Source organism: Martes martes (assembly GCF_963455335.1).
Source record: "Martes martes genome assembly, chromosome: 7".
NCBI classification, from domain to species: Eukaryota; Metazoa; Chordata; class Mammalia; order Carnivora; family Mustelidae; genus Martes; species Martes martes.
The window spans coordinates 131,556,270-131,571,012 of record NC_137894.1 but is presented as its reverse complement, the minus strand read 5'-3'; the positions used below and the strand labels follow the sequence as shown (position 1 = coordinate 131,571,012).

The 14,743-nt window shown below is 50.9% G+C and overlaps 1 protein-coding gene across 2 annotated transcripts in view; it reads right to left on the bottom strand.

Annotated features, from left to right (window-relative positions):
• Positions 1–455: 455 nt before the first annotated feature.
• Positions 456–14,743, bottom strand: part of ZFYVE1 (zinc finger FYVE-type containing 1) — a 57,463-nt gene continuing 43,175 nt past the window's right edge. For both annotated transcript variants that reach the window (XM_080808361.1, XM_080808362.1), the window contains 8 exons: positions 10,443–10,549; positions 8,357–8,465; positions 7,729–7,826; positions 7,515–7,632; positions 5,349–5,519; positions 4,408–4,588; positions 3,792–3,905; positions 456–2,044 (listed from right to left, as the gene is read on the bottom strand). In XM_080808361.1, the coding sequence (XP_080664487.1) occupies positions 1,812–2,044; positions 3,792–3,905; positions 4,408–4,588; positions 5,349–5,519; positions 7,515–7,632; positions 7,729–7,826; positions 8,357–8,465; positions 10,443–10,549 (1,131 nt within the window). In that variant the 3' untranslated portion in view covers positions 456–1,811. The remainder of the gene's footprint in view (positions 2,045–3,791; positions 3,906–4,407; positions 4,589–5,348; positions 5,520–7,514; positions 7,633–7,728; positions 7,827–8,356; positions 8,466–10,442; positions 10,550–14,743) is intronic.

Sequence of the window (14,743 nt, the reverse complement as noted above, 5' to 3'; positions counted from 1 at the left end):
CCTACTCAGGGCCAGGCTGACATGGCTCCCCGGCCCCACAGCCAGTGGCCACACCTCCTGGGGAAAGCTCTGATGACGAGCCCAAGGGCAGGACCACGGCATGGCCAGGTCCCGCTCCACGCATGGAGCCCTCGCCACCAGAAAGTTCTGTGAGCATCTGTTAGTACCCTCTAAAGGAACAGCCTTCAAGTTCCCAGTTAGCAAACAGCTAGAGTAGGCGATCTAAGAGCTGGGGGGGAAACAGCCCAACATCGTGAGATGAAAACCCCATCACAGCTGCTTTTTTCCAAGCTCTTGTTAGGCTAACAGACTGAGGTATTAAAGGTCAAATATTACCACCCCAGAAACATCCCTCTCACTTGGCTTCTGCTCTCAAAGCCACCAGCTACTCTCCTATCAACTAGACAGAGGCAAGGTCTACTGAGGAAGTTAAAGGAAAGAGCACAGACCGTATTCAGCAGGAAGATTCCTTTATAATGGCGAATTTGAGAATACACAGTACTGGAGTAGGGCCTGAGTCCCTGGGCCACAGGAGGCAACACAGACGCAGGTCTGCGAGGGACCAGCGCGTGCCAGGGCTCCCGACACACGGACTCTCATGCTGGGACTGACTGCCACGCCCCTCCCTGAAGCTCAGCCCCCCCCCACCAGTTCTGCCAAGACCTAGGTCGCATTTAATTCTTCGTGTTTGGCCACTGAAGATAAAATCCGCCCCGATGACAGGATCAGCACAACAGTCTCTTTCCAGTCACGAGAGATGGATGTCCCGGCTCTTGGTGAGAAACCAAAGTTCACTTGACTTCTCTTGCAAGAACCAGAGAGAATTTTTTCTTAATGATCCGTTGAAATATTTATATGCATTTGAAACAACTAACAGTCCATTCGGTGCGCTGTTTCCCTGGAAGATTCTCATATTGCCCCTCCGATGGCCAGAGGGGGCGTGTATCAGGGAACAAAGAGTTAAGACACTTCAAAATAAGCAATAAAAATCCTAGTGCAACACTCAGAAGCAGATGGTGGGCTCGCAAGGGCAGAGAGGAAGGAAGCAGGTGCTCTACTTGGGGGCAGGGGGCGGCCTCCGGGAAAGCCAAGCGGACACAGAAGCATCAAGAAATAGGAAACCCAGCTGGGGAAGGCCGGTTTCCTCCTGCGCGCTCCCCAGTATTCGGGGCCAAGGACCCTACCCCTCACCCTCCACCCACTCTGGTGACCTGCACGCTAAGTTGGGTAGGCTCTGACATCGGCCTAGGCCTAGGATAGGGACCCTACTCCAGGGGGCCCCCGGAGGTTCCTTTCCGGCCCTTCCAAGCAAGAGGTACCTGGGAAAAGGCAAGGAGAGGAGAGGCTTCAAAGGCTCACAGAGAAGAAGCAAAAGGTGGCTAGCAACACAGTGGCTCTGTGCCTGGCTCTGTTCTGTGGGGAAGACCTGCGGCCGCGGCCACCTTGTCCCTGTGCTGGGGACAGACTGTGCTAAGTCAGAGCCGGCAGCAGCCTGAATATGCTCCACGTTCCCTTCAGGTGTATCTACACATATATTTAGATCTTTATTATTTCTAACTGAAATAAATGCAACGGATTCAGGTTCATTCCCCTTTGCTATAAGCTGCTCGGTTCCCCTGCCCTGAGGGGTTCACACCTCCGGCCACCAGGCTCACACCCCAGCTCGCCACCTGCCCCACCCCCTCACCCCAGGAAGAGCAGAGGACACACACCGTGACAGGTGCCCAAGAGGAGGGCCGACCTCAACGAGACTTCTGTTTCTAACCCTGAGAACCTAAGGAATTGTGAAGGACGCGGAGAGGGAGCTGGGGTTAAAGGTCACCGGGCTTTTTATTGCAGTTAAAGCAGACTCGGACAGGATGGTCCCAGCCTCGAGAAGGGACAGCCCGGCGGTCATGGGAGCACTCGTCACAGAAGCCCTGTCCGCAGGCCCGGCAGTGGTGCTTGGAAAGCTTGATGCTGAACTCCTTCCGGCAGCTGTGGCAGTGCAGGATCTCATGGTCGGGCACCCAGTACGCTGGCCTGGCTGCGTCCTTCACCAGCCCTGTGGTGGAGACAACACCAATGGGCGCGCCGCAGGGAGCCGTGCGCCCCGAGCCCCCAACCCCCACTCCTCGGGCCAAGAAGGCGCCTTCAGACTCTTCACGGGCTCGCGGCCCTCCTGCACACATGACTGCCTAAAGGGCTGGCTGGTTTGTGAAGATGTGAGAGCACGTGCGGAGGAGGGAGGCAAAGGGAGAGGGAGAAAGTCTTCAGGAGACGGCACCACCCAGGCACCCCTCACCTACAGAGATTTTAAAACATGCATACACCTGGCCTGCACCCCACGCCATGCAGGTCAGGAGATCTGGAGCCAGGGCCTACGCGCTGAGATCTGGGTGTCTATCAAGTTCACAGGCGATCCCGGAGCACAGCTGCATAAACACCACTGGAGTCAGGCCACCTGGCCGGCTCAGTTGGTGAAGCAGCTGCCTGCGGCTCAGGTCGAGATCCCAGGGGCCTGGGCTCCCAGCTCCACGGAGGGTATGCTTCTCCCTCTGCCACTCCCCCTGCTTGTGCTCACACTCTCTCTCTCAAATAAACAAAATCTTAAAAAAAAAACAAAACACCGGAATAATGATAAAACAGCCCAGACTCTGGGAGTCAGGACATCTCTTCACGCAAATCACAGTTCCACAGAGCACATGCTGATTAGCGGCTGCAGGATCAAGAGAGGTTACCTAACTTCTCTGGGCCTTGGCTTCCTCCTCTTCAACAGCTCACATTCAAGAGCAGTTACAGGGATTACAAGAAATAGCGTGACAAGTCTAACACACTGAACTGGGACCCAACAGGAGCGAGCGCAGAGCAGGTGAGCCCCTTGGTGAGCCCAGGAATCAGGCACCCCCGAGAGCAGATACAACCTGCGCTTCAAGCCTGGGCAAATCTATTCCTGCGCCCTTGAGTCCAAAGTTCATCATCTACTCACCCTTGAGCCGCAAGGACGGTAAATCGGATCCAAGTGATTTTCACCACCAGCCACCCGGGAGCCTCTGGTTGCTCCCTTGTAATGGGCAGAAACACCCCAGGCCCAGCCAACAGTGCCCAAGCCTTCCACACACTGGTGGGTTTCCCTTCCCCTCCCTTGGGCCCTCCTAGTTACAAGCAACCTTCACATCTGGAGGTGAATAAGGATCAGTGAGTAGCAGCGCGGCTGTGTGGCAGATTAAAGACAGCCACAAATTCTCTGACACTCCTGCCCCCTCCCTCAAATCCAGGCAGGCTTTGTGTCTCCAGGAGTCTATAGCATTAGTACCATTTCCAGGCCCAGATCTTCAAGACACTGGTGGCTTCTACTTCCTATCTCCTGGGATATTAGCTTTTAAGAGTCCTGAGCCCCATGTAACAATTCCAACCACCCCTGGAGAAACCATGTAGAGGGGCCTGGAGAACACACGGAGGGGTGCCCAGCATGTAATAAGCAAGGTTGGCGTGGCCCCACGAGACAGGTCAGGCTGCCATACTGGAGTATCACGTGGTAACTCCAGCAACGCCACCTAGACCAGAATAATTACCCTTCCTGACCTGAAGTTGTGAGACATGATAAAAGGACGCTGTTTCAAGCCTTTACGTTTTCAGGTAGCTCCTTATGCAGCAATGGATAGTACAACAGATGGCCTCCAGGATTAAACATGAAACCACTAAGGTTTCCAGCAAAAGCAAGCAAATACAAATTTCCGGTCAGCAAGCCTCTGACACAATGACAGCCCAGGGTACTCTGAAACCCCTCATCCCACATACGCTACACCCACCTAGCGGTATGTCAATGGCTGTCACCACGGCTCCCAAAGTGCTCTGCACGGCCTCGCCCACCTTCCGAGCGATCAGCGTCCCGCCTTCATCGTCAGCCTGTGCCTCAGTCACATCTGTAGACAGTGAGAAAGGAAAAGCCATCACCTCTGAGTCATTTCCCAAATGGAAAACTGAGGGGCCAAAGCAGACTGCTTCTGGATTCTTCTCCCAGGATAACCCGGTGCTTGCTGCCCTGCAAGGGTCTGGGCTGGGAGTCAGGTCAGACCCTGATGCCAAGTAAGCTGTGTCAGTCCTTGACCTCAACCCTCTGGAGCTGTTTTATAACCTTCCTTTCAGGGTAAGCCAGAAAGGTTCCAAGAGTGTGACCAAGAACCTTCTCCAGAAAGACGACCCAGTCTAAGCCATGTCTGCTAACACAGGACAGGGTGAACCCCTGCCCCGGACTCGCACCCCTAGGACTCTGTTAACAAAGAGCTTAGAGGACGACCAAGGACCAGCGGAGCAGGTGCCCTCATTAGAGTGACTGGGTGAGGCAAGTGGGAGTCCACTTCCCAGGACTCCACGCCAAGGAGAGAGGGCGCCCTCCACCCCGCAGGCTCCTGGGCCCCACGTTACCTAACTGAACATTCCTGGCTTCGTAGCAATTGTCACACACCCGCACGGGCGCAGGGCCCCAGCCCCGCTCGGGCACTGGCCGGGTCTTGGACGAGCAGCTGTCACAGAAGCCCTCCCCACAGGCCCGGCAGTGATGCTTGGTGTCGTTATCTTTAAAGGATGTAGCACATTTGTTGCAGCTCTGTTCCCAGCCCAAAACAAACAGAAAGGCAGACGTTATTCATTTCTACGGACTGAGAAAGCCAGCAAGCCCCAGGCAGAGGAACCCCTCCCCCCACCCCCGCCAATGCTACTGAGAACGGCAGGACCCCAACAGCAGTCATGAAGAGAACCTGAGGCCTGCCCTCATGAAGAGTGCACCCGCTGAAGCCCAGCTGTGACCCATTTTCTTCTGAGAAGTGCCTGGAAAGCCCCCTCAAGTCTATCTGGCTGAGTCACAGCGTTCTCAGAAAAGACTATGCTAAGTCTAGCCAGAAGACCAACGAGAATTCACTTTTTTCCGTGGCTTCTCGAAAGAGCCTTTGGGAAGTTGGTGAGGTGCAAGCTTCCTGTCACAAAGCGTGTGGGCCAAAGCTGGGGGCTCCCTTGCTGTGGGTACTGCAGAGACTCATGTACCAAGACACATGCCCTCTAAATGCCCCATTTCCTCCAGATTCTGCGAATCTACGACCTCAGACATCTGACCAATAAAGAATTAGGCCTCGGAGGCAAAGGAACTATAACCCACCAAAAAGAGAATAACCACAAAGTAACACAGAGAAATCAATGGGCAAGAGAACACTGGTTGCCTCTCGTGCCCTGCCCTTTCTAACGCACTGGGAGCTAACCTGACTGAAAGAGAACTCCCGGGCCTCCCTCACAGAGCAAGCTTAGGACACGGCAAAATGGCACCAGCAGAATAGGCCACACCAGGGAGGCAGCAGCATCCTGCCGCACCGTACCAAGATCTGGGAGTTGGGCCTCCAGTACGCAGGGGCAATCTGGTCTGTCAGCCAGGAAGTCACAGCCTTGGTGGGCCCAAGGCTAAGCTCAGACACCGACTGGGCCATGAAGTTCATCCCATCCAACAGGCGCTGGGCAGCATTGTTGTTGTCCTTCAGAAATCCATCAGTCTGAAAGGAAAACACAGGTTCCCATCATGCTCTGAGTGAAGGGAGTAAATGTGGCGGGAGGGTGTCTCAGGTGAGTTGTATGCTCATCGATGGCCAACTCAGAACCACAAACTCCCTGGCAGAGAAGAAGGGGAACAGACCAAGAATCCCTCCGGCTTCTCGACAGAATCACACCCAACCAGACATTACTGACTCATTCCCTTCGAGGCCATAAGACCTGGTGCCCAACTGTTCAATTCAGGCCTTACCTGCCCGTAAGTGAGACGTACAATCCAAGAGCTACTCGAGTAAAATGGCAGCCCCTTCAGGAAGCCCCCCACCCCAGGCTGGGTTAGGAGCCCTCCCTCTTGGGTTCCTCTAGTACCTATACGTTGTCAGGAATCCTGTTTCCATGTGTAGACAGCACCTATTTATGTATTCGACTTGCTATTAGAACAAGCTCTCTAAATATAATAACCTACCTTTTTTGATCTTGTATTTTTAAAGCATCAGGTTCAATTCTGGGCACATAGTAATCAACCAATACTTGGGTTGACATAATGACGGAGTGAATGAACAGAAGGGGAGGGGCCTGCAGCCCCTAATCCCAAGGACCACAAGGAACGTGGCCTAAAAGGGGTCTGGAATATCACCGCTTTCTTGGACTAGAACTATCCAACCACAGAGACGACCGCATTCACAAGAAAGAACACAGACCCAAAATCAAAATGACATAGTCAGAAAAGGTGTAGTGAGAAAATTATACTAGTCAAGACCACATTAAGTCCTTGGGGCAGGATGGCCTGGCCCACTGTGCCAACAAGGTGGGCTCCAGAATGAGACTATAGCACAGAAACACATTTTGGTGAGACTGGAAACTGGAGAGAAGAACAAAACAATAAGGAACTCTTCAGTTTTGGGTTTGTTTTTTTTTTAAGATTTTTGTTTATTTATTTGAAAGAGAGAGAGAGCATGAAAGGGGAAAAACAGACTCCCATGGGGCTGGGAGCCCAATGCGGTACTCGATCCCGGGACTCTCGGTCATGACCAGAGCCGAAGGCAGCTGCTCAACCAACTGAGCCACCCAGGTGCCCGGAACGCTTCAGTTTTATGGGAATTAGTGGCCCCAGAAAAGCTCAAGATGGTTCTGCAGGTAGGCCTGTCAGGCTGACTGGTACCTTTAGGAGTCACCCAGCAAGGGGAACAGCACCAAATAAGGTTAAGTCCCTTCAAGAAAATCACTGCTCTTTCTTCTACAAAGAGAAAAGCTTTGGGGTGTGCTGTGATTTACCAGTAAGAATGAGAGCACCACACTGTGCCTCCAGATTTGTTTTTCCAGTTTCTTGAATTCAAAAGTCAAATTAAAAAATTCTAACGGTCGACAGTAATCCCACTTCTTAAATACACTGCAAGAGAATTTTCTGAACAGGATTTCTCACATAAAGAATGTCACTGTAGCATTTTGATAATAAAAAGCTGAAGCGATGTGGAAACTGGAAAAATCTGCACGTGGAAATAAGAATATGAAGAAATCTTACTTGCTAAGGCAGTATAACAATAGGTCAACTTTTAGTTTTATTTAAAGTTGTGCTTCTATGGGGTGCCTGGGTGGCTCAGTGGGTTAAGCCTCTGCCTTCGGCTCAGGTCGTGATCTCAGGGTCCTGGGATCAAGCCCTGGATCTGGCGGGCTCTCTGCTCAGCAGGGAGCCTGCTTCCCCCTCCCCCTCTGCCTGCCTCTCTGCCTATACTTGTGATTTCTCTGTTAAACAAATAAATAAAAATCTTTTAAAAATAAAAAAAAATTTTCAAAAAATTAAAAATAAAGTTGTGCTTCTAGTATTTAGGCATGAAAAAATAATTAAGGGTCTAGAACGAGAAAAGGCTCTCCAGATCCTGCCTCCCTAAACCACCAACATATTTTAAAATTCAAGGTTAACCTTAATTCTACACAAGCTCCACTCCTCCACACACATGAATAACTGAATGATACAAGAAGAAAAACGGAGCAGCTCTTACTCCGGGCCACACGTGCACAATCTCCGTCCGGACCACTGTATCCACAGGATCCTGGTTCCCGAACCAGTACTGCCGGCTACGGTAGACCACGCCGCAGTTGGGACACTCGATCACATACCTACAAGGAAAGTAGACAGATAATGTTACCCGGCCAGGTACCTGGCAGACCAACACACCGACAACCCTCAGCTACATCGTCGCCATTGAAACTCACCCAGACCAGGCATATTTTGCGAGACCCATCCAGGGAGAGTCAGTGGAAGCGGATGTCTTGGGCACTACGCTGACCTCCTTGCCTCTCTCATAGCAGGCCTGAAACATGGAGCACTCTGCCAGCTTCTTCTCTGTGCACCAGACCCCCTGACCCCTTCGTTACCCTGGCCAGCCCCCTCCCCACAAACCATACCAAGGTTTGCGGACCCTGAGTTCACATCAGAGGAAGGGTCATTTCCCTAAAAAAGCCAGTGCCCTAGAAGATCATGAACTGAACGTGAACCCATCCTGAGACCCGAAACAGAGCTGTAATTTACGCCTGCCACCAAGAATCCATTAGACGGGGTTCCCGCAGAGCACGCTTGCTCTGGAGAAGAACGAACAGTCAGTGTACGTGCCCCTGGCACACAGGCTCCACAGAATACGGGAAAATAGGCTGGGAAATTAACAAATGAACCAAGGCGTCCCAGCAACGGAGGCATGGGAGTTCCTCTGGTGAGAGCTGGAGCGAAGTCCCAGACACACTCGATCTAAACATCAAATACTTCGGGAAGCGGGAGAGGGTGGCCCCTAGTCTTTCCCAAAAGCAGAGCAGGGCAGCAGGCCAGCTGCCCGAGCAGAGCACTCACCTTGCAGGTATAAACGCGGTTGTCATACTGGTGGGAGTATCGGCAGCGGCTCTTGGCTTCGTGAGGGACTCCTTCTTTCCCATGATTCATGCTGTTCTTACATCCAGCCCTGAGTGAAGCCCAAAAGCTGACAGTGAGGTGGCTAAAGGAGCCCCTGACACTGACACAGGGGACTGGGACCCTGAGCCGGACACGGGGCCCAACACCAGACCTTGGGTTATGTACTGGGCCCCAAATCCTGAGCACAGCAGGCACCGTGTGGGACTCAGAAATCCACATGCCTCTCTTCTATGAGACCTGGCAGCACTACAGAGACGTGACCACTGTTACCCTTGTGTGAGGAGAAAGGAGAAGACAGGGAGGACTCTCTTCCTGGGAAAAACCACGTGGTCCCAGGGCAGAAATGCCGGAGCCAGAAGGCACCACCCTGACAGGAGAGAAAACCTGAATGGCGCTCAGGAAACCCCCCAATCGAAAAAAGCACAAAATGGGAAGTTTAACCAGAACAGGCTGCCAAGATATAAAACAAAACCAGCCTCCAAAATCTGGCAGTGTATTAAGAGGAGGCTTAAGCTGAACAAGAAAACCTTCCAAATAAACAGTGCGCTCTGCCATCCTGACAATGCAAAAACAGAGAGCAGGACTTTAGAATTTCGCTATGATAGAAGGGAAAGTTCTGGAAACCCTGGTGAGGCTGTCAGAATGGAAAAGTAACGATCCAACAGGGCCTAAGCCCCTCATGCTGGGCTGTGGGGTAAACAAAAAAGGAAGGTAAAAAGTCACACTGGCAACTAATATCCCACTTTCCTCTCCAACATAATCCTTAGCTCTCTCCAGCCCAGACCATAGACTCTAAAAGCCAAATCCTTTTTAGAAATACAGAGCCAAGGTGGTGGCGGTTCAGTGCCCAGCAGGTAGCCTGCATACAGGGTTCCATGCAGAAAGACCATTCACAATAAAGGCTCTAGAAGGATACATGTGGACAATGTGGGGCAGCGGTCCTGATTGGAGTGAAGACAATTCAATGGGGAAGAGGGTTGCAGGGTGGGGAATTGTCTACAGGACCCAGAGACCGCGATCTCACCGACACTGCATTTAAGTCCCCTGAGCTCCATTAGACAAGCCACCAGATTGTGATTTAATACCGTCAACAGCTCAAATTAATCCAGCGATCCTCAAAGTGTGGCCCCAATCAGCAACATCAGCATTACCCGGGAGCATACCAGAAACACAAACTCACAGGCCCTACATCAGACCCACTGAATCAGAAACTGGGAGGCAAGGCCCAATGACGTGTTTTAACATATCCATCAGGGTTTTCTGACACGTGCTCAATGGTGAGAATCGAATTGAGCACCGGTGTCACCAGGAGGCTTGTCAAAAATACACTAGCTCAGCCAGGCCCGCTGATGCAGAACCTGCATTTCACCCAAACCCCAAGGTCACGCACACACAAATTAGGGCTTGAAGAGCACGGCCCTAACTGAACGTCCTCAACACACGAGAATCATCCGAGGACCCTTTCAAGGGCACCAACACAAGGGCCTGACCCCAGCTCTGTTAAGTGAGCATCCTTGGAGCTGAGGTCCCGGCCTTGAGAGTTCTGAAAGCTCCCTGGAGAGAATTCTAAAGGTGCTCTAAGAGGCTAACCCTCACAGTGAAAGGAATCACCCAGGACTGCCACCTACCACAGAGCTTTGTACACTCCAGGCTGGCAAATGTTGAGTTAAGCAGGCGGAATGACTACAATTCAAAATCTTGGTAGGAGAAACGGGAAAAAAAGCAAACTAAGGTTTTATGCAGTAAACACCGCCCAAGCCAGAAGCCAGCCAATTTCATATCCAAACCAGGTCAGGATCTTCAGAGAACAACACTTCATAGCCATGTTTCCCAGAATCCCTTGCAACCTTCAAGTGTGTTCCCCCGACCACCCGGATCACCTGGGAACTTGTTGGAAATACACCTTCTCAGACCCCAGCCCATCTGTTAATTCAGAATCTGTAATTTAGCCAGACCCTAGGGGATCTGCACACACACTGAAGTCTGAATTCTCCATCTCTGCCCCAGGTGGCCAGGCCTCACTTACCCACAGCTGAGGCACAAGGAGGAGCAGGTGAAGTATTCATCTGGAAAAAAGGAGCTGTGTGCCATCTGGTCATCGGGGATCTCACCGCTGAAGCGGTCACTCAGGGCCTGCCGAGGAGGGAAGGCGACACATGAAGGTGCTTGGCAGAGAGCCCCGTGCTCTGGCCCCCGCTATTTGCCTTTCTGAGGTCCCCTGGGCGCTGGCTTCTTTCCTACAGGCTCCACGGCTGGGAGGGGCACCTCAACGCTTCTGCTCCTTACCCGTGACCTTCTTGGCCCAACTTGCACCCATCCTCGCCACAGGAAACCTCAGGGAGAGCCAGCCCATTCCCCCGGAGGTCAGAGGGAAGCCGGCAGTATTATTGTGCTCTCTTAATTACCTCGGAGGTTATAAACACCTCACACACTCAAGTCTTTCATGCAAAACCACCACAGATAATGACTCATGCCCATTTCGTCCTTTGAAGCTGGAACCAAGAACTGGAGACCAGCCTAATCCTTAAGTCCAAGGGAGGCAAGAGCTGAATGGTGAGATGGGAGTTCCCCGGGCTTCTATCCCAGTTCTAACCACAGGCGCTCTTTGGGGGTTTACTAGGGCCACAGAACTAACTTGATGTAGAAAAAAGTCATCAGCCATCAAACAAGGAAGAATTATTGTAGTGTTTGGCAGCCTTTTATCAACAACAGTAACCCTAAAAGACAGCAAACAGCCAAAATAAATGCCAAGAAGAAAGATAAAGTACTTGCAAAAGCAAACTGAAAATTTTATGTTGAAAGAAAGCTTCCACTTGTAGACCTCTGTTTTCATTCACTACTTTATACACGGAAAGTGTCCTTCAAGCTGATTTCTTCCCAGCAGGCCCTTATTCATATGCAGTGGGGAAAAGTTACATAAATTAAAGGGAAATGGCCTTTTCAGGCTTTAAATATCATTATATGCATGCAAGTTTCAGCCTCCCACTCTGAGGCAGCCATGGGCTCTTCAGGGGTAAGAGAAAGTAAAGTGGCCTATAACAGAAACACGTTACTTCCTTTAGTAAAAAGTCAAAAGAAAATTTAAGAGGAGATTTGGGAAAAGAGCAGACTAGGGGTTTGGGGGGTATTTTTGTTTTTCAAGATTTTATTTGACACAGAGAGAGAGCGAGAGCGGGAACACAAGCAGGGGGAGTGAGAGAGGGAGAAGCAGGGAGCCCAAAGCGGGACTCGATCCCAGAACCCTGGGATCACGACCTGAGCCGAAGGCAGATGCTTAACTGATTGAGCCACCCAGGTGCCCCCAGATTAGGTTTTAAACCTATGTTCTCAGGCTCTGAAGGGAATTTCACTTAACGAGAACTTGTTGAAGTTTCTTTTCCTTTTCTCAATGAAATCTTAATATCCCGAGGTGCAAACTCGAGTGTTGACAAAGGCGCGTGGTGTCAATGATGAGTGAGCTCAGGCGTAAGACAGAAGGAATGGCAAGGAGTGTGTCAAAGTGAGGGTGCGTGACACCCAGGCACGTTCCAACTCAGCTTCTGCGTGGGTCACGCACGGGATCTGCCAGCCATGGCCGGGCAGGTCACAATCCTTGACTCAGACGAACAAAAAAGGTCTGACAAATAATACATGTAAGTCCTGTCCTCTTGGGGGTATTTTGTGAGGACTAGCTTAGGGAAAACACTGAGAACATACATGAATATACAGAGGAATGTTAATAATAAATAAGAATGAAAAGCAAGGGGCGCCTGGGTGGCTCAGTGGGTTAAGCCTCTGCCTTCGGCTCAGGTCATGATCTCAGGGTCATGGGATCGAGCCCCACATCGAGCTCTCTGCTCGGCGGAGAGCGTGCTTTTGCCCTCTCTCTCCCTCTCTGCCTACTTGTGATCTCTCTCTGTGTCAAGTAAATAAATAAAATCTTAAAAAAAAAAAATTGAAAAGCAGAATCACTCACTAGCCTACACTGCCCTCCTCTGTCCTATTTTTTTTTTAAAGATTTATTTATTTATTTATTTGAGATCGAGGGCGCACATGCGGGGGTGGGTGTGGAGGCGCAGAGGGAAAGGGAGAAAGACTCAAGCAGACTTGGCACAGAGCTCGATCTCATGACCCTGATTATCAGCCCTGAGCGGAAACCAAGAGTCGGAACCTTCAACGGACTGTGCCACCCAGGTGCGCCAGTCCTACTTCTAAATGACCTATCCTTCCAGGAATTTTTTTGGTCTCACCTCTTCCACGAAGCCTTCCCAACCACTCTAGACATACTACACTTGGCCTTCTCTGAACACCGACTGTATTCAATACCTGAAGTACATGTTGAATAACTGGGTAATGATGCAAAGTCATGGCCCAGCTGTACGGGTATTACCTCCCAGACAAGATCACACATGCTGTGAAAGTAGTTTCCTACCTCTGTATCCTCCACTGCTCCTAGCAAAGGTCCTAAAGGGTTCTCAGCTAGGACCCCTGGAATGAAGTGGTCTAGCACCAGCCCCCACGTGCACATCAAGCCCGCCCTCCACTCCTCACCTTGGCTCTTGCCTCTGTGCCAAGCTTCACCCCATGCCCACAGACCCTCTCCAATATCGGGCTAGCTGCTCCCTGACTGACCAAATTACTGAGAACTCTTAAGGCTGTCGTTCTCAAACAGGTGGGTGCACAGCTGTCTGGGACTGGCTGGTGGGCAAAGAGAGCATTATCTTCCTAATGCATCAATTTACTGAAAGACGGGACTAAGTTTGACAAGAGAGAGCAGACATGGATACAGTATGAAACTGAATGGGCAATTTGCATAAATAAAACGTAAGACCCCCACCAAAGTCATTTCAGCTTGTCGCTGGCGAGTCTGTACCCTCTGTGCCTCTATCTCATCTGTAACAAGAGGCTGCTAGTAGTACCTTCCTCAGTAGGCATCTTCATGGATTACACGGCCAAGATCAATGCAACTTACATATGAAGACCGCGTGGCATAAACTGAGAGCTCAGAAAACATTCACTGCCATTATTAACATCATTTTCATTGGATTTTTATGCTGGTAATTTTATTTTCTTCCTTAGAGACCCTCCTACCTAATCAATGTAATACAGGGGATAGGATATTAAGAACCTCTCTCCTTTCCATCCATTCCACAATAGCTCACTGGTCTTCAGAGCTACCTGCATTTGCTGGTGAACTTTTTTTTTTTTTAGTAAGTTCTACCTTGGGGCTTGAACTCAGTGGGCGAATATTCAGCTGCAAAAAGGTGCTCCCCTATCGGGACGGCTGGGTGGCACAGTCAGTTAAGCGTCCCACTCTCAGTTTTGGCTCAGGTCATAATCTCAAGATCATGAGACCAAGCCCCACGTGGGACTCCACACTCAGCAGAGTCTGCGTAAGATTCTCTCTCCCTCTCCCATCTGTGCGCGAGTGCGCTCGCTCTCTAAAAATAAATCAATCTTGGGACACCTGGGTGGCTCAGTCAGTTAAGCATCTGCCTTCAGCTCAGCTCATGATCCCAGGGTCCTGGGATCAAGCCCCACATAGGGCTACTTGTTCAGCGGGGAGCCTGCTTCTCCCTCTGCCTGCTACTCCCCCTTCACACACAGGGGTGCACACACTCTTTCTGACAAACAAAAAAACTTTAAAAAAATAAAAATAAATCTTAAGGGAAAAAAAGATGCTTATGTATCTAATGGGGGAACAGAGGAAGGGAAAAGAGATCACAAAGGAACATAGAAACTACTAAAAAGCTATAGGGGAAACAAAAAAAAAAAAAAAAAGAGTATTTTTAGCCCCAGGGTTTTTTCTTTTAAAAAGGTAACTGAAAGGCTAACCTAAGTACTAGTCGCCCTTCGGAAACCAGCCCATATGGCAGGAGGTCACCAGGTGGGCTGAAGACAGAGGTGACGGCACTCCCCAGCGAATACACGACTGCAGCCCAGGAACCGTGACGGCTCCAGGTTCTTTCTGCTCCAAGTGGCCTGACTCAATTCTCTGAAAGTTCTCCAGAAAAACGGCAGCAAAGATTTCCAAGCTCGGCCCGGAACAATCTGCAGGCTGATTCCCATGGCACATGTGCCCACAGAACCCCCGGGGTCGCCCGCCCGAGACACATAAGCTGCTGGCTTACACTGGCCAGGGCAGCCATAACCTCTTATGACATCAGCAAGAGAAGAACCCCCAGGCTAACCAGCCTCATCACTCGGACACGGGCACCCCGGCCTCTCCCCAGTTGGGGAACATGATAAGCATCTCACTTCCCTCACAAGCCAATGAAGCGCTGGCGGCCGGTAATGACTCCGACCCTAACAGGCCTCAGGAGGACTGGTATCAGTCAGAGCATGCAA